We start from the raw sequence: 20,709 nt of genomic DNA on the forward strand, positions 1-20,709 counted from the left end.
CTGCAAGCCGCTTGCAGTACATACTGCTTTGCTTGGCAGCTCCTGCCTTTTGACTTTATTAGTGTGTATTTGCAGAAGTACCTCTGATCACCAGAGGTGCTGCTATCTTGCCTTTCACGTTTAGGGGATAACACTTTCTCCAATTATCCCATGCACGTGGGTGTGTTTTCTTTTCCCTTATATATGCCTGTTCCTCCCAGCAGTCATTGCTGGTTATTGTTGTCCCTTCCTGTTGTCACATCCTGAGGTTATTCTCTGTGGTCACTTCCTCCTGTTTGTGCTCCTGGATTTATGCTGCTGGAGATCTATTTCAACATACAACCTGCTGACCTGTTCCTTATGTGAACCTGGGACTTATCTGTGCATTTCCCTGTGCATGCTGCCTGGAATATTTCCTCACCTCCCATTTACCTGCAACTGCTGTATATCTGGTAAATTCTGCAAGCTATTATGTCATCAACTGTTCATACTCTCCAGCAATAAACATTGTTTGTTTTTTCACCTATCCATGGCTCCTTAGCTGTATTTCTACATTGATCCGTGACAGTATAACCAGCCAACAAAACAGCTTAGGAGTCAGGTGAAAGTTTTGTTTTATTTCTGGGACCTTTTCTCTGCAATCAATTTTTCATTTGTTTTCTGCAACATGTCTGTTTCACCAATCTTGGAATTGCCACTGCTACAAACTTTACAGATGGACATTATCTTGCTACGCTCCCAGCTGGCTAAATTTTCTACTTTGCTTTTGGACCCACTCAGGAGACTGTCAGATTCTGTCTCTCCTAATTCAGAAGCTGCTAATCTGTCTCAATCCACCTTCTCTGCTGATGAACCTGTGCAAACAGCACCTCTTAAAAGTGCTTCTACAAATTTGCTGTTTTCTAAGAACTATGGGGTAACAAATTCCCAATTCACAGGTGGTCCACGCCTCATCTGACCGAAGAGGAACGGCGTCGCAGAATAACAAACAAGTTGTGTCTCTACTGTGCCAGCAATGCACATTTCTTGCAGGACTGTCCCATCCGTAGACCACGTCAGCTTACTGAACCATCCCCTGTTGTTTCCTCTCTGCATTCCAAATCTGTTTATGCTCCACCATTTCTGTTCTCTGGGAAGAGACCCAATCTGCCAGCTCCAGCCACCTGTCCTGAGGTGCCAGCTCCAGCCCCCTGTCCTGAGGAGCCAGCTCCAGCCGCCTGTCCTGAGGCGCAAGCTCCAGCCGTCTGTCCTGAGGTGCCAGCTCCAGCCCCCTGTCCTGAGGCACCAACTCCCTCTGTCTCCTGTTGCGAGGTGCCAGCCTCTGTCTCCTGTTGCGAGGTGCCAGCCTCTGTCTCCTGTTGCGAGGTGCCAGCCCCGAGTCTGCTGCCACTGTGTCCGGTCCCGAGTCTGCTGCCACTGTGTCCGGTCCCGAGTCTGCTGCCACTGTGTCTGGTTCCGAGTCTGCTGCCACTGTGTCCAGTCCCGAGTCTGCTGCCACTGTGTCCGGTCCCGAATCTGCTGCCACGGTGTCCGGTCCTGAGTCTGCTGCCACGGTGTCCGGTCCTGAGTCTGCTTCTGCTTCCACGGTGTTCAGTTCCCAGTCTTCCGCCGCTGTCTCCAGTTCCGAGTCTTCAGCCGCTGTCTCCAGTTCCGAGTCTTCAGCCGCTGTCTCCAGTTTCGAGTCTTCAGCCACTGTCTCTCTTCCCGAGCTACAGTCTGCTCCAGAGGGGGCACTGCCCTTAAAGACTGCTCCAGAGGGGGTCCTGTCCCTCCAGTCTGCTCCAGAAGAGTTACCTGTCCATGCGGTTCAGCCCGATTTGCCTGTCTATGCGGTTCAGCCCGAGTTGCCTGTCCATGCGGTTCAGCCCGAGTTGCCTGTCCATGCGGTTCAGCCCGAGTTGCCTGTCTATGCGGTTCAGCCCGAGTTGCCACTCTATGCGGTTCAGCCCAAGTTGCCTGTCCATGCGGTTCAGCCCGAGTTGCCACTCTATGCGGTTCAGCCCGAGTTGCCACTCTATGCGGTTCAGCCCGAGTGACCACTTGGTGCTGTCTGCTTTGAGGCTTCTCACAGTGCTGTCTGCCCTGTGGCTTCTCACAGTGCTGTCTGCCCCGTGGCTTCTAACAGTGCTGTCTGCCCCATGGCCTCTCACAGTGCTGTCTACCCCAAGGCTTCTCACAGTGCTGTCTGCCCCATGGCTTCTCACAGTGCTGTCTACCCCGAGGCTTCTCACAGTGCTGTCTGCCCCGAGGCTTCTCACAGTGCTGTCTGCCCTGAGGCTTCTCACAGTGTTGTCTGCCCTGAGGCTTCTCTCAGTGCTGTCCCTGCCAAGCCTGCCGCCCAGTCTATGCCTGTTGCCAAGCCTGCCGCCCGGTCCGGGCCTGCTGCCAAGCCTGCTGCCCAGTCTGGGCCTGCTGCCAAGCCTGCCGCCCAGTCCGGGCCTGCTGCCAAGCCCGCCGCCCAGTCCGGGCCTGCTGCCAAGCCTGCCTCCCAGTCCGGGCCTGCTGCCAAGCCTGCTGCCAAGTCCGAACATCTGTTACCGAGGGTGCCAAGTCTGAACCATCACCTTTCTTTGAGGGACATCCTTCCCAATTTAATGCCCTTCTGAGATATTTTGCTTCACAGATCCCCTCCGTACCAAGCCTTGTTAGTAGCGCTAAGAGAGAGGTACTATTCCTAATATCCCATTTTAGGGGAGAGGCTTTGGAATGGGCAAACCCATTTATTGAGAAGGATCATCCCATCTTATCGGACTTACAATCCTTTTCTGAGGCAGTAATCAGCAAGTTTGTAACTCCTCCTGCTATGCCATCTTGCGGGGCCTCTGCATTGTCAGCAATACCACCTATCTCTCCTGGCCAAGAGATACCATTGTGCTCCTCCCAGTTGGCTCAGGTCTCAATCCCGAGGAAGTCCCGTAAAAGGGAGGACGTAAAAAGAAAGGAGGTTCTGCAGTGCTTCAGCTTCCATCTGGCATGGTCTCCTTTGCCTTTCCGCCCATGGACGAGGACTTTTCTGCCAGGCCCCCTATTGTGGACTATGATTCCGACGAATTTAGACATTTTTGGTAATCAGGCGTCTGGAATCCGCCCTAAGGAGGGGGTACTGTCAGGATCTACCTGCAAGCCGCTTGCAGTACATACTGCTTTGCTTGGCAGCACCTGCCTTTTGACTTTATTAGTGTGCAGCAGTACCTCTGATCACCAGAGGTGCTGCTATCTTGCCTTTCATGTTTAGGGGTTAACACTTTCTCCAATTATCCCATGCACCTGGGTGTGTTTTCTTTTCCCTTATATATGCCTGTTCCTCCCAGCAGTCATTGCTGGTTATTGTTGTCCCATCCTGTTGTCACATCCTGAGGTTATTCTCTGTGGTCACTTCCTCCTGTTTGTGCTCCTGGATTTATGCTGCTGGAGATCTATTTCAACATACAACCTGCTGACCTTTTCCTTTTGTGAACCTGGGACTTATCTGTGCATTTCCCTGTGCATGCTGCCTGGAATATTTCCTCACCTCCCATTTACCTGCAACTGCTGTATATCTGGTAAATTCTGCAAGCTATTATGTCATCAACTGTTCATACTCTCCAGCAATAAACATTGTTTGTTTTTTCACCTATCCATGGCTCCTTAGCTGTATTTCTACATTGATCCGTGACAGGTAGGATGATAACCAGGATGGAACAGTGCCTTCAAGACCTAGAGATTGTAGCGTTTGTATGAGGAGAGTAATTTTGCACTTTTTAATAAATATCCATTGCAAAAGGATGTTTGTAGACTATATTGAATAATCTACTGAAATATGTATTTAGGAATAAAGTGTGAACTGATCTTCATCCAAAATAGACCATCTAATTATATCCAATACAAAATGATCTATTCATGAATTAATTAATGTATGATTTAAAAAATCCATCTCATCATTTAACTGAGTAATAGGTGGAAGTGTCAATTTGGAATGTCTTACTAATGAAGATGTAATTCAGATGGTGAATCACATCAGTTTTAATTTATCACTGTATGTAATGGACCAAAATTATCACTGATCTTTATCAACATCTAATTGGAATCTATCAGATGTCGATCTGGTCTGGTGGAGAATGCAATCAAATTGTGACCAGTAACTGATTATGTGTCATCTGCAGAGTCAGCTCCTCCTTGGGACCTGTATTGCTGTCAGCCTCCCAGATCAAGGCTAGCTGGGCAGCTTGAAGTGCAGAGGCAATGGTGCACACGGTCATTAGGGCAGATATGTCTTAATGCTTCTTCCTGAGCCAGTTTTCAGCACTCCTGCAGGTACTTCAGTTTTTCTAGGAGACTTAACTGCCCCATTAAAAGAATCCATATCCAATAATCACTGTAGAAGTTTATCTGGTCTTTCTGGCCACAGGCAATGTGTTGTAACCCCTCCTTATCATCATCAACATCATCATTAGTTAGTCAAGTCGGGGCAGAGGATGGCCAGTAGCTGTCAATTGTCTACCAGTTCCTCCATGTCAATCTCTGGGAACAAATGCTCATGGCACCGTGGCCATCGTCCTTCAATCATCGTCAAATTATTTGTCCTGCCAGGTTGCCAGGGAATAGTGTAGGAAACAAAATCCTCCTCTACCAGCTTCTCCCTTGAAAATAATTCTTCCTGGCTCTGGACATAAGCAACATGGTATGCAGTTTCCTGGGGCAGTCAGAGCAATTTCAACAATCTCCTTCCACTTGGGCTACTCCAACAGGTTATAGGGCACAGTGTCACCTTTGTATTGTAGAAACATAACAAGCAGTTTGTTTATTTTCTATTTTTTTGTCTCCATTTATCTCTCTGAACTCCTCACAAGTGGCTGAGAAGCACTCCAATGGATTTGGGGTACAACAGTTAATATAAAAACAGTTAAAATAAGCTATAGTATTTTGCCTGTTTGAGCCTAAATGGCTACATTTTATAGTAATTTAATATTTTTTTTAAAAAACCAAGCATCAAACATTACTGTATTTGACTATGAAGTTTGTGTTTACAGTAGGAGTTCGCAGTTCACACAGAAAATGTTTAAAACTGTTATACAATGCAGACATTTAAGCTTGACCAAGTTCCAAAATTGTTAAACTGTTTGCGGTGCTTGACTTTAGCTTAAAGATTTTATGTATTTAAAGTTGCAGAATTTATCATAAATGTTTGAACTTTAGAGCTGAATTGTTGAACCAGTTTGAGAATCAAATTAAAACGAATTTAAGCATCTCTCGTGCTTAGTAGCATGGAAATTTAACTTTTTCATGCATTTATTCAAGTCTGAAATGTACTATATTTTCTGAAACAAGCATGTGGACATTTAGATTTAGTGCTTGGTGGCATATTATTTGCCTTATGTAATGTTCGAATTGCCGCTACCAATAAATATTGTCCGATGCGATTAATGTGGTTCCAAAGCACAAAGAGATTTAATAGCAAAATATAGCAGGATAACAGCAAACCATGATGATGCATAAAAGGTATAATATTTTACAGGAAAGTATATCCGAATACATTACGCAAGCACCCCCTGGGCCCAGGTCCAGATTTAGTCTTGTAGTCTACAGGTCCAGGACTTGCTTATATACAGTTTGCGTTAACATAAACAGTGATGATGTCATGAATATACACAGATAACACCAAGAAAGATCTTCATTGGTCCGTTAGACTACCGGTCATAGGTCAGTTAATTTGATCTCTCTTCAAAGATGGGGGGCAACTTACTCCAACTGTTGCCTATGTGTCTTCCCGCCAAATAGCCAGTTTAAACTGACCAATAAACAAAGTGCTTTTGAGTATAAATCTCATACCATTCATTACTTGCGACCGCAATATGCGATCGCTTCCATATTGATACCAGATTTCAGCTAATAAAATAAAGATTAATATGAGACCAAACTCCACACATTTCTGTTGACTTGAACCATAGTTACCTTTACTGTTGTATTATCTTGTGCATAAATAATTTCTAATACATTTACTAATAAATTAATGTGGATTGGAACTTTAATAAATGTGTACTATTTACAAAATGTAAGTGTGAATGTAAGTGTGTGTTATTTACCTGTGCGATTGCGTTATTAACCCTGTTATGACATCTTGTACTAATCGCAATCGCACGGCAAAACAATGTTAATCAATTTAGCCTACTTCATCCAATTATTTGAATTCCACACTTAATTAACTTTTTCTCTAGCTGTTGATTACTCATGCAGTCTTTGGGCTAATCTCAATAATTTAAATACAATATTAGTATAATCATAGCTGTCTGGACACACTGATCTTTTCCCCATTGATAAGTTGTTTTGTTTTGGTTGCCCACGATCGAAATTATGTATTTGTAAGTTTTCCCTTCAGCCCTCTAGCACAGACAGTGACTTCAACATGAATGGCAATGTATGTGTAGTGTGACCCACTAATGTAAGAAGGAGAAGTTCTGGCCCAGATTCTGAAAAGGAGGACTTCCAACAATTTCAGGAACTTTAAGTGCAAACACCACTCAAAGTAAATTATACCCTAACAGGATTGAAAATGAGTGTGACCACACCCACCAACAGCTCAGAAGGGAGCTCAGGGGGAGGGGCTGGGGTCTGTCCTGCAGGAGGCAGCTGGGAGAAGTTGCAGAACCGGACTTGTGACACTTTAGTAAAGAGAGGCAGACTTTTCCAGAGAGCTTGAATTTGTGAGGCAGGAGCCAATGAGAGTCCTGGATTACAGAGAGTGAGGACTACTACAGTAGTAGCAAGGTGTCTAGGACGTACTCCCAGCATCTCTGACTTTGTGTGTTTTACTGAATGGGGTTACACACAATTCCAGCACTCAATCTTTCACTCACCTATCACACAGGTTATAGATATGCTGAATCGCCCCCAAACAGTGCTTTCACATCCATATACACCTATGATCTGCCACCACCTATTGAATAAGGGCAGATGGACCCCAATATACTATCACGCACTGGCACACACTATGCTCCTTGTTACACACAGGCTAGCAATGCGAACACCAGCAGTCAAAAGGTTAACACTTAATACCTCAAAACTTTGTTACACAAATGTACACTCTGGCACATACTAGACTTGTTAGTCAAATGGATTAACATTTCACAGACCAGCATTTAAAGGGTTAACATGGTCAATCAATGTTCTTCATAACAGGCAAATGCAGCGGGTCCCAAAGTGTGCGCTGTGGCTCCCAGGGGTGCCACGGTGCTGTTACAGGTGCCGGGGCCAGGAAGAAAAGAATAAAAAACAAAAAACTTACCAATCGGGCGGCACCTGGGACCCAGCATTCTCCTCCCTCTCACTGAGTGCCGGGAGTGACATCATCACATCCGACATATTCAGTGAGAAGCGGCGGAAGAGAGGAGGATGCTGGGTCCTGGGCGCCGCCAGATTGGTAGGAAGACAGAAGAGAAGACAGAAGAAATAGAAGAAAGAAGACCAAGTATGGTAAGTAAAGAAATGGTGATAGGAAACAGCAATGGAAGGGCAAAAGAATGAAGAAGGGGGAAGAATCAGGATGAAGAGGGGCAAAGTGAGGACGAAGAGGGGCAGAGTGAGGATGAAGAGGGCCAGACTGTGGATGAAGGAGGGCAAAGAGTGAGAAGGAGGGCACAGAGTGTGTGGATGAAGAAGGGCACAAAGTGTTAGTATGAAGGGGGCACAGAGTGTCTGGATGAAGGAGGGCACAGAGTGTGTGGATGAAGGAGGGCACAGAGTGTCTGGATGAAGAAGGGCACAGAGTGTGTGCATGAAGGGGGCACAGAGTGTGTGGATGAAGAAAGGCACAGAGTGTGTGGATGAAGGGGGCACAGAGTGTGAGGATGAAGGGGCACAGTGTGATCGTGAAGGAGGGCACAGAGTGTGAGGATGAAGGGGCACAGTGTGATGATTTCTGTACATGTTGATGTTTTATTTTGTTTGTTCTTATTCCTCTTAGTATTAGCTGTAAATTATTCTTTGACAGAAATATAATTGAAAAAATACATAATAATATTCTTTTCCCTTATTTTTGCAAACAACATCCTAAGTATTTCTGTCCTGACCTCAATACTTATTATGTTATTTTGACTCAACTACTTATAAAACGGTACTGCTCTGTAATTATTTTGGAGGGGTGCCTTGAAAAATTATGGAGACTCTATTATTATTATTATTATCGTTTATTTGTAAGGCGCCACAAGGTTTCCGCAGCAGCGTACATGGTATGAACAGTAGACTACACAGGGTAAAACGGTACAGAACAATAAACACAAAGTACCAATACTTCAGAAACTCCGGGCTGGCAAATACAGTAGAGATGGTGCGGAAGAACAGGTATGGAGACAGGAGGGAAGAGGGGCCCTGCTCATACGAGCTTACATCCTAAGGGAGGGTAAACAAAATCAGGCACAGAAGGGAGCCAGTGAAGCAAAGGGGAGAGAAAAGAGGGGCCAGGGGAGAACAAGCAGAAGAGATGAGAGGTTAAGTGGATGGTTGGTAGGCCTTAAGGAACAGGTGAGTTTTAAGTGCCCGTTTGAAGGAGCACAGATTGGGTGAGAGACGAATGGAGCGAGGGAGGTCGTTTCAGTGAAGGGGGGCAGCACGGGAGAAGTCTTGGATTCTAGAGTGGGAAGAGGTGATCAGAGTGGAGGAGAGGCGACGATCATTGGCCGAGCACAGGGAGCGGGCGGGAATGTGAATGGAGAGAAAATTAGAGATATAAGGGGCAGTGGACTGGGAGAGAGCCTTGTAAGTGGTGGTAAGGAGTTTGAAAAGGATTATTATGGGATTAAGTTCCGGTTGGACCTTTCGTTGCTATACGCAGGCCAGAAATTTGACCCGGGGAGCCTGTTCTTGCCCTTCCACTAGATGGATTTGGTTTGTTTGTCTGTCCGGGTTATACATTCAGACACCTCTCCACCGATTGGGATGAAACCAATGCGAGGTGGTCCAGTTTTAAGGGGTTAGGGTCCTGGTCGGACCTCCCGCTGGTGTACAATGGGCAGAATTTTGACCTGTAAAGCCTGTTCTGAGCCTTCTACTGGATGGATTTGGACGTAAACTTCCCAGCCTGGTCACTTAGGATACCAGAAGACATACCAGAGGGTTGAGCTCCCAGTCAGACCTCCCGTTTGTGTATGCTTGCCAGAACTTTGACAAGGGTAGCCTCTTCTGAGCTTCCACTGTATGGGTTTGGATAATGTTTGCATTATTTGCATTCGGACGAATTTCACTGAAAGGGTTTGGAAAACATCTATATATAAAAGAAGAAGTTTGTTTGTCTCTTTATTTGTTGGCAAATATCTTAAACACCCCTGCACCAATTGGGACAAAACCAACACGTGGGGGTAAATGTATTAACCTCCGGTTTCTTCAAGTCCCACGAGTTCAGCGTCTTCGGTGCCTAAATTTAAAGCGGCGCTGCCTTGTAAAGGGAAACTTCCCTTTACAAGGCAGCGCCGCTTTAAATTTAAGCGCAGAAGACGCCGAACTCACGGGACTTGAAGAAATCGGAGGTTAATACATTTACCTCGTGGTGTCCAGTTGGATTCTGGACAAGTTTTAGGAGGTTTCGGGTCCTGGACGAACCTCCTTTTGGTGTACGCTGGGCAGAACTTCAACCCAGGGAGCCTGTTCTGAGTTTTTTTCTGCATGGATTTGGACGAAAACTTCACAGACTGGTAACAGTGGACCCAAGAAGACATACTAGGGGGTTGAGGTCCTGGTCAGTCCTGAAGTTGGCCTAAACTTTGACCTGGGGAGTCTGTTCTGGGCCTTCCACTGGATGGATCTGGATAACATTATATAAAAAGAAAAAAACGACACTGAAAAGGAAAGCTCTACTTTTTCCATTCATTTTAGTAAAACATTATGTTAAAATTTCAAGGAGTACATCGGAAATTAAATCTCTCAAAGTGCTTAAGATTAAGAAATTTAGATTAAAAATATTAATTTTACAGCAAATTTTCCATTTTTTCCAGTTACATGAATGAATTTGATTTCATTTAGAAACACCTTACACATATCTATTACAAGTAGTGATTTCCCAAATTAATATATATATAAAAACAATTTAGTGACCCTTCAATTGTTGCATGTTCAGTGCTGTTATGAAGCAGGCAGCATACATCTGGCCATTTATATGTTCTATTAATGTCTATTGAAGTAGCTATTTGTTTTTTTTTACTTCAGAGAGACCTTCAGGGTGAGATTCATCCTTCTTACTCATGATCACCAAACTCTGGCATTGTCAGTGTAAACTGGCTGCTTTTTGATATGGTTAAATGTGATCCTCCCTTACTAAACACAGCTAGCCCCAGGATTGAAAAGCACAAAGGTTTTCCTAGGCATAAATGTAGTAACTAGGGTAATTAAAATGAGAACCACTCATGACTGAAGGTAGTTACAATGCAACTTACTATAGGAGTAAGTGGTTAAGTGGTTAGCACTTCTGCCTCACAGCACTGGGGTCATGAGTTCGATTCCCAACCATGGCCTTATCTGTGAGGAGTTTGTATGTTCTCCCCGTGTTTGCGTGGGTTTCCACCGGGTGCTCCGATTTCCTCCCACAGTTCCAAAAACATACTAGTAGGTTAATTGGCTGCTATCAAATTGACCCTAGTCTGTGTGTATGTGTGTGTGTGTATATTAGGGAATTTAGACTGTAAGCTCCAATGGGACAGGGACTAATGTGAGTGAGTTCTCTGTACAGCGTTGCGGAATTAGTGGCGCTATATAAATAAATGATGATGATGATTCCTTGGTAATGTAAAATAAGTCATTAGGTCAGTAAGGAAATTACAACAGCATGGGCATTTCTTAATTATCATCAAAGCAGCCATATTTGGGGTGACCCATAAATAGCTCAAAAATCAATGGGGCCTCCTCTTATGTTCTGAATGGCTAGATAGCTTGAACAGCATTCAATTTGAGCAAACTCCCATCTAACAACTACATATTTTTTCCAGCTGTTTTCCTAGCGGATTTGTCCAACCACAGCTTTATACGTCTAATGTTTTACATTCTTATCATGTTAAAAATCATCACGGCAATGTGTAATATAGAGCTTTGTTAAACTATGGTTTTCAGGCAGTTTGCAAGCAGTTCAGTGTTTAATAAATCTGGAAGTTTTGAAAATGTCAAAAATTCTGCCTGAAATACGCAGTTTCTACAAAGCGACCCTTCAGTAAATCTAGCCCAAAGACTTTACTATAGAACAAGATTGCAACAAAATAAAAATTTATGGATTGTTTTGTGCAAAGCTTCCTTAATGTCCTTGTTTCTCAGGCTGTAAATAATGGGGTTTATCAAAGGGTTCACTACTGTGTATTGGAGTGATAGAATTTTACTTATACTCAATGATTGCACGCTTGTTGGTAGAACATAAACACTAAACATGGTCCCATAATAAATGGCCACCACAGTCATGTGGGAACTACAGGTGGAGAAGACCTTCTTTCTGACACTATTAGATGGTGTCCTTAAGATGGTATAAATGATATTGACATAAGATATAATGATTATTATGCATGGGAGGCTAACCAGAGGGACACTTAGTAAATATATTTCTATTTGTACAATAAATGTATCTGAACAAGACACTTCCAGTAGGGGAACGAGATCACAGAAAAAATGGTCAATAATGTTCGGGCCACAAAATTGTAACATTGATGTTGTAACAGTGTCAATCAAAACAGTAGAAAAACTCAACATCCAAGAGATGACAACCAATTTCATGCAATATGCACTGTTCATAATAGAAGCATAATGCAGGGGGTTACAGATGGCCAAATATCTGTCATAAGACATCACTGTGAGAAGAAGGCTCGCGGATGTTTCTAAAGCACAAAAGAAATATAACTGAGTGATGCAGCCAGCGAATCTAATGGTGCCCCTATCATTCAGTACAATATGAAGCACGTTTGGGACAATATCTGAGATCAACAAGATGTCGCTGATAGACAATTGTGTAAGGAAGAAGTACATGGGAGAATGGAGGTTCTTGTTGTAGGACACCAGTATGATGATCAGGAGGTTCCCACATATGGACACACAGTATATCACAAGGAGGAGAATAAAGAGTAAAATCTTTATGTTGTGGCTAACTTGAAATCCCAAGAGGATGAACTCAGTGACCATAGTCAGGTTGCTCTCCTGTATTGACTGATGAAATTAGAAGAAATTAATAGAGTTGTAAAAAAAACATGTAAACTGTATATTAGCAAAATGCAATAAGCAAAAAACTAAGTGCTGCTAAAGAGTTTAAATTGAATATTATAAAACACATATGCTAGAAAATAAGAAAAGCAATTGTCAATATATAAAAAATATGATTGTGCATTGTATAGAGCAAAATACTGGCCATTAGTAGTCACTGAAAAGCTAAATGTTCATACATTCTATGGGCCTGATTCATTAAGAAACAAAAAAAAGTGAGTGAAATTTTCTCTTTTTTAAATGGACGAAAAATGCAGCAGGTACACCTGTAGTCATCAAAAAGAGGATCTCAAGAAACATTTAATACGGGTGTAAGTACACTGTTCCTATACGACACTTCCCATATGTACAGTCACAACACACTGCATATGTATTAATAAAGTCCCATCAGAACGCATAGATAAAAAATAAAATATTAAACACATTAACATCAGTTAATAATATAATCATTCATGCAAAAATATTTAAAAAGTTTAATTTTTCATTTTGGAAAATCGAAATACTTTTATCAGGATGCTAGCAAAGTCTACTGTACATAAAACGCCTTTTTCCAGTTGCTCCTGAGAGCAAAAACATGTTCTAGCATGTATACGGGACCGTCATCACTCGGCACTTACACGTGACTTGTTGTTGATGTATCTGATACTGCTGAAAATCATGTTCCAATCTTAAGTTGTCTGGAGGACAACCAATGTACATTTTGGTTTATATGCAGCCAGGAGTTGTTAGCTGTTTGTTATTTCTGATCCAAACTGACTAAACATGAGCTTCACTTGTTCTTTTTAAAAAAAAATATTGAAGCTGATGATTATGATGATGGCAGCTGGAATTTGCCGTTCGAATAGAAAAAAAAACAAAACTATAGAATTTAACCATTTAACTTCGAACAAGCTCAAACATGTCCGAGCCAACTTGAACATGTTGAATTTTGCTGGAATTTTTTAGCCTATCAAAAATTCAACCATTTATCACAATTGTTTTACACTTTAAAAACAGTTTGAAGATCTCACCAAGTCCCCCTGGAGATGTGCGTTGCCTGTTCTACAATACCAGAAAGATACACAAAAAACTACTTTGATATTAACAGATGTGATAAAATAGACATATTAAGAGACATTTATCAGTAGAGGCATAATAAAAAATTTCATAATTTAACCATTTAAACTGTTGTACCTGACATTTATCCCCTCTAGTGTAAGTGACCTCTATGAATTCACAACTGCAGATGCAGAGCAGAAACAATTATTTAGGCAATCTGCAATATCTCCATTTAGTTTTTAGTTTTACTATTCTTCCCTTTGTTTTTGGTCTACCTATAATGTATTTAAAAAACATTTTGTAACCCTTTGTTACTGTCGGTGCAATCTATTTTGCTGTCTGTGGTATAGTACATTGTATCGTTTGTTTAATGTCTTTTAAACTTGCTTTGTACGCTTTTTTACTCTTATTTGGTCAATTTTTATTTCTTATAAGTAGTTTTTTTTTAGCCCTTATAACAGCTGCCACTTCATTGGAGAACCGTATTGGATTTCTCTTCCATTTGCTTTTAACACCATGTCTGGCACACAGTTTTGTTGCATTTAATAATTTTTAGTTTATCCCACTGTTCTGACACTACAGCGATCAATTCCCGCCCTGGAAGCTGCATGAAAACAAAAGTCAACATTTGTAAAATCTAAAACACCTGTTTTGATGTGGTTTTGCTTTATTGTCACCTGTATATTAAAACACACTGACCTACCTGTCCATGTTTTAGGACTAACAGTGTCTGTTTCGAGCAGTTTGAGCATGAACATGATGACAGTAACACTGTCATCCTCAGAGATATGATGATGATGATGATGAACATTTATTCTCATCCAACACTCAAAGGAGGAGAGATTGATATAAAAAATTACAAACATTTAAAAGGACAAATAATGCTCAGATAACCCCCTATTTTACAGGAAAAGAAGCAATGCCGGTGACAGTGGTAATGAAGCAAAGGAAATTAGTGCTGATGCATCTTGACCCGCATCCAAATTACTTATGATAAAAACGTTTACTGGGCTGCAAACATTTCTCATTTGTTCACAAAACAAGGAAATGTGTGTTTTCAGAATCTTGGGGAATAGCCTCACAAAATAAAATGTCAGTATATTATGTATTTTCAGAACCTGCTACTACAGTTCCCATTGTCAATGAGGACTGTGATGTAAACCTCTTTACCAAGCTTTGAAAAGTAAAGATTTTTACTAAGCTGACTCTGCGCATGCAGTTTTCATTACCAGATACTTCATCCCGTATTGCTGCAAAAGCGGTGACAAGGGATGATATTTTCCGAGGCAATTTTGAGTTGGGTCATAAATACACCCTATATTCATAAAACTGTATGTAGTTGCCATTCAGCATAAAAAAGGTTTTTTTGCAGCAATTGCATCAGAGAAGCACAACTCCTTGTATCCAGCTTGAAAAATATTATTCTATTAATGAAAGTATGAATTATCATAGGCAAGTTGAAAGTAATAGTATGGCTGCTAGTTCTCTATCAACTACAACAAACAAGTACCAAGACATTTCTTAACACAGGAAATAACAGTCATATGTTATGTAAAAGTCCAATCACCAGTGAAAAACCAAAACTATCAATTTGGACAATGATTTAGTGTTAACCTACCTCTTTAGACAAGCTTATAATATTCCTCAACCACCCTCTTAACCTCACTACCTTTAGCCTGTTACCGCCTGTTACACAATTTCACACAAGACAACTACCCCCTGACCAACATTGTTGTGTGACAGGATCATTTAGCTTATGAGTCACTTTTACCTTTGCAGTCTGGCTGGGCCAATATGCAAAATGTAGACTTAACCTCATGTGTCAATCTCCCATTGTACCATAGATTGTAAGCTAGCGAGCAGGGCCTTCTCACCTCTCTGTCTGTTTTACCCAGTTTGTTTATTAGTTTATTATGTTTGTCCCCAATTGTAAAGCGCTACGGAATATTTTAGCACTATATAAATAAATGATGATGATGATCATGATGTTACATAGATAACACAGTTATTATCAAGTACCTAGATTGTGCAGTATGGTTAAATTGAAATTACCATGGAACAAAGATCAAAATATCAAATCAATCTAACATAAGGAAAGACACCGTAGTCATCTTTTGAAGAAACATACAAGACCTGACAAACCAGAAGATAGTTCAGAAAAAGCAAATGAAAATCTTAATTGTATATCTAAAGCATCTGTCAGGGTGATGATGATGTACATGTTGATTGTTGGTGAAATGAAGCCCCATCTGTTGTTAATTGTGAAGTGCAAACTGTAAATTCTCAGTCATCATCACATAACGTTTGTAATAATTCTACAAGAAAATTCCAGAAAAGCCATAATTAAGGCCACCAACTTTTATTGCTGGAAGTATTAAAAATAATACAGTGGGACATCCTAGGCCACCTACTTTAAATGTACACCAAGGGAAATAAATGATAGCTGTAGAAAATATGCCTTTCTTGTTTGTCAACTCTGCATCATTTTGGGAATTGATTGCATGTGCTGAAATTGAGATAAGTATTTCATCTAACACACAAATACTTGATAGCTTTATTTTTACACTGAAATTTAAGGTTGATCTAGGACCTGCCCTATCCCAAATATAAATCTTTCCACACATTTTAAATTTACCTCCCCCTCCAGTGCAAAATGATTTTGCCCAGGTGGAAAGTTAGTGCTTTTTTATTCTTTGCTCTCTTTAATGACTCAGACCCTCTGTGTTTTGCTCCATGTTGTAGATGGCTGATAGGAAGTATCGGGTTAAAATAATGCTACAATCTGCCTAATAGGAATAAACTGAAGAAAATCCTGATTCACAAGCAGAATTTATTTTAAAATTTAAAAAAGAAAAGTGGCAAACACAATTTTGAGACTTTAAACAACCCTACTGCAATGTACCGAGTGGGCACAGAAAAGTAAAGATGAAGATTGAAAACATCAGAGACCACTGATAAGTGGTCACAAGTCACAAACTAATATTGCAGCATTCATAGGCGATTTTCCACTAGGACAATACAGGGACAATGAGTTTCAACATGAGAGCTCCTTTTATCATTTTATAAACAAGTGACATTTTGATTGGCTTCATTACATTAAATTCAGTATGATTGGCCTGATTATCCGGCGGGTGTAAATAATTGTGCTAATTTATTCATGAGCCTCGAATCGCTGAAATTAGTCCATATTTCATAATAGGCCAAATCTATTCACCCGTCTCTATACAGAACTGCAAATATGTGCTCTTCCCTATACAGTGCTAACTAAAGGAGAGAAACTGGCCTAAAGGAAGATATTAAAAAGGCCTAAAAAACAAATCAGATGTTTGAAGACATTTTTGTTAATATCTTCCTATTTGAAATAAGAAAAGTGATGGAGTGCCAACTATCAAATCTTGATGGATATTTGGACGAAAAAATAAGAGCAGGCTCTTTCACTGAGGGAAAGAGAAACCCCCCAAAAATATCACCATCACGTCTGCGAGAAAGGGGAATAGAAAGTCACAAAACACGTCAGCTGGTAAAACATTAGTGGATAACTAATATCACTTTACTCAACAAGGGAAAAGTCCAAGTTAATTGGTATCAGGGGTTAACCTCAAAAGAAGTCTTGTCTTATGGTCAATTAACTAAATATAACAAAACCTGCTTAAATTACTGCTGTTGAAATCTATGCAAATAATACACTGCAATATACACTATATTACCCTATAAGGTGACAGCATGGTGGCTTAGTGGCTAGCACCTCTGCCTCACAGCACTGGGGTCATGAGTTTGATTCCCAAACATGGCTCTATCTGTGTTGAGTTTGCATGTTCTCCCTGTGTTTGCGTTGGTTTCCTCTGGGTGCTCCGGTTCCCTCCCCCACTCCAAAAACATACTAGTAGGTTATTTGTCTGCTATCAAATTGACCCTGGTCTCTCTCTCTCTCTCTCTCTGTATGTATGTTAGAGAATTTAGACTGTAAGCTCCAATGGGGCAGGGACTGATGTGAGTGAGTTCTCTGTACAGCGCTGCGGAATTAGTGGCGCTATATAAATAGATGATGATGATAAAGGTGTACATACATACATACATACATACAGTATACAATGTATATGCTGTGAATATATCAATATAAAAAGCACACAAATTAGACGACTGAAAGTTTGTTCATCTCTGAGAACCACTCTCAGGATTACTTGTATTGCCTAACTTGAATTATATATCACAGATTAGCAAAAGTTTTTGATTTGGGAATAGGCAATATATCCATCAATGCTTACTGCCAAATTAATGTACTTACATTAGTATCTTCCATGTTTTTCTGTAAAGGTGGTCCCTCATTGGTGGACTCTTGGTTCTTTAGTGTTCCTCTCATTTCTGTAGGAAAGTAGATTCAGAAAGTGATATATATGGGTCATATATGTCTGAGATAATCTATTTGAGCCATCTTTAAAAATAATTTTTAAGTAGAATTTCTGCCATTACAAATGGGCCATTATGTTTCTGTACTTTTTATTTAAAACATCTTTACAAAAGCATATTTAACACAGCTATCAGTATTTCTCCAAAACTGGTTGCTCAAATTCTAAGAGATTTTACATGTTAGTATTTTTCAGCAACATAATAAAGTCAAATGATTTATGCAGTATTTATACAGACCTCTTAGCAAACCACGGTATGAATATTGTCAGTGTTCAGAAACATGTTGTCAATCTCTTGCATGAAGCATTGAACTGAATATATTAATATATACCCTCTTATATAGATGAATACACTGAACTAAAATAAACAAGTAAATCTTTCGAGAGTCCTTGATCTTCTCCTGTGTGATAATAACCAGTCCATTGGGAGTATAACAAGAGTGCTGGTAATTTGTTCTTAATATCAGGAGAGCAGTTTCAAAATGCTCCAATGTTTTAAATACTAATATTATATTTATTTTTCATCCCCTATAAGACTGAGTAAGAAAAATGTCACTCTAAAATGTGCAATCCAGAAATAATAGTGTTGAAAACTTAATTAGGTAGGAAAACTAATTTTGCAGGACTGAAATGATTAGCAAATACTCCATTCAGGTAATCAGAGTAGACTTTCATTCAGTTTAACTTTTGATTCTTTTATTTCTATATTGCTCAGCTTAGATGGACTATAACACCCACCCTCACTGTCTATGTCTTTGCTTCTTACTTCAAGGGGAAAATTGCCTACATCCATCAAGAAATCTCCTACTACTACCTTTACCCCAGCCTATTTCAAAGCCCTGCTGCCACACATTGTCAATTATCCCTCCTGTCACAGTCTATCTCCATTCCTCTTTCCCCTCAACCTGTTCTCTCAAGCATTGTCCTCCTCCCCTGCCTCCTCCCAATCTCTCCTCTGACACTTGTAGTTGCCTAGCCAATGTTTTCAACATGTCCCACTCTTCTGACATCTTCCCTTCCAGCATCAAAAATGCAACTTCCATTGTCAAGAAACCATTTCTCAAACCTGCCACTCTCTCTAGCTACTGCCCAATATTGATTGTGTAGCACTCTCCCCTGTTCTCCAAGCTCACTGTCTGGTGGTCATTATAGATTCCACCTTCAGTTACATTCAACAAACAATCCTGTTATCTCCACCATCACAATATTGCCAGAATTTGCCCTTTATTCTTCCTGGATTTAACCAAGACTATCAGCCATGCTCTTGTCATCTCTTGCCTTAATTATTGAAATCTTCTATATCTTCTGTCTAATATCTGTCTACCCTAAAATCTGACTTCAATGTTGTAACTAATCACCCACTTCTGCCATACTTTTTCTGCTGTGCCTCTTTGCAAAGCCTTCCATTGGCTTTCCATAACCAACGTAATACAATTCAAGTTGCTTACCTTCACCTATAAAGCCATCATTAACACCTTCCCTTATACATATCCTACCTTGTCAAGAAATACACCCCTACTCATGCACTCTGTTCTGTCAATGAACGTCACATCTCCACCTTTCCTGCTACTACCTCACACTCCCACCTTCAGAACTTCACCCAAACTGTTTCCCACATTTGGAACTCCTTAACCGGCCCAACCCAAACAGACTTACCCACAATGTCAAATCTTTGATGTGCGCCTTCAAAACCCAACGTGCCTATTCTGCTCCAATCTAAAGTAATTGCCTCCTTACATTCCACCTTCTACTCATCTCCCTTACCTATCATCTGCATTTGCTACCCTGCCCCATCCTAAATAAGTCCCTGCTCTTGCTCCACCTATTTCTTCGTCTCGATTGCCTTCACCCAATCATTTCATATATTTCCATACAACTCTTGAATGTTAAATCTCAAAAGTTTTGTCCTCTTATCTCCTATCTCCTCATCCTTTTTGTAAGTTTTCCTTTGTTCAAGTTGTGTTTTCTTATGTAGTCGCTTTCTATATTGTTTCTTCTTATATTGATTTTTATTGATTCTCTTGACACTTCTCTGCATTTTGTTCTGTTTATTTTTGTGTTGATTGCGCAACACTGCAGATTCTTTGTTGCGTTATAAGGAAACTAAAATGATGATGATAGAATATACCTGCTTTCCTGTTTTGATGACCTTAAGCAGCGGTCAGGGAACAGGGGTAAATTACCCCAAATGGGGTAAAAATTAAATTCCTGGGGGTAATGCTGCTGATTCACATGCTGTCAGTTGGATTGTAGACCCCTTAAAATGTAAAATTTCTGTTGTACCAGAAGAGCCTCAAGGGTTGACAGAGGCACTTCTTGAGCTTCGATGCAATAATGAAGCACGTATTGCATTGTAAAACAAAGCAGATCTTTCATATTTTTGGATGTCAACAGCTGCAAAGGCATTCAAAATTGCACATAAGGAGGCAGTCAAAAAGTTGCTGCCTTTTGCAACAACCTACCATTGCAAACAAAGATTTTCCACTCTAACTAACATAACAACAAAGCAGAGAAATTGACACAATATTGCTGCTCTCGTATCAAAAATGTAGCAACATAATTTCTCTAAAACCTGAAGTTTTGAAGTTGAATAAAATTTTGAATTCCAATAATTAATAATATATGGTTTAATATATGGTTTCCTTCCTTTCAAAACAAGGGGGTAACGTCGGCGTATCTAAATATATATGGGGTAAAAGGTAAAAAAGTTCCCTGACCCCTGACCAAAAGGATTATCTGATCTTCATGCAATACCGAATAGTAGTAGGATAAAATAATCTTGGCCCTAGCGCAGGTTGAAGATATGACTCCTGTTCAATATATATATTAATTAAATTTATGTACTAGGTTTTAACCGTGTTATGATACTAGCTATGGTCAAGCCATCAAAGTATCTTAAAAACATGTCTTTCTTTTCCATTGTGAAGTCTCAAACATTTAAAAGAAGTCCGCTCAGAAATAAAATTCTAGTGTAATGCCTCTTGTGACAAGTGTAAGGAACCCGGCAACAATAATAACGGTTAAGCTCTCCTGGGACCCTCTCTCATCAGGAAAAATGCCATTGCCACATCCCCATAAATATTAAATA

The 20,709-nt window shown here is 40.6% G+C and overlaps 1 protein-coding gene across 1 annotated transcript; it reads right to left on the minus strand.

Annotated features, from left to right (window-relative positions):
- Positions 1-11,169: 11,169 nt before the first annotated feature.
- LOC142150468 (olfactory receptor 1500-like) lies at positions 11,170-17,575 on the minus strand. The gene is made up of 2 exons (XM_075205662.1): positions 17,501-17,575; positions 11,170-12,123 (listed from the first exon to the last, which is right to left on the minus strand). Exons 1-2 carry the CDS (start codon positions 17,573-17,575, stop codon positions 11,170-11,172), a joined length of 1,029 nt encoding a protein of 342 aa, XP_075061763.1.
- Between the last annotated feature and the right edge of the window lie 3,134 nt (positions 17,576-20,709).

The sequence above is a fragment of the Mixophyes fleayi genome, chromosome 4, assembly GCF_038048845.1.
Source record: "Mixophyes fleayi isolate aMixFle1 chromosome 4, aMixFle1.hap1, whole genome shotgun sequence".
Taxonomy (NCBI): Eukaryota; Metazoa; Chordata; class Amphibia; order Anura; family Limnodynastidae; genus Mixophyes; species Mixophyes fleayi.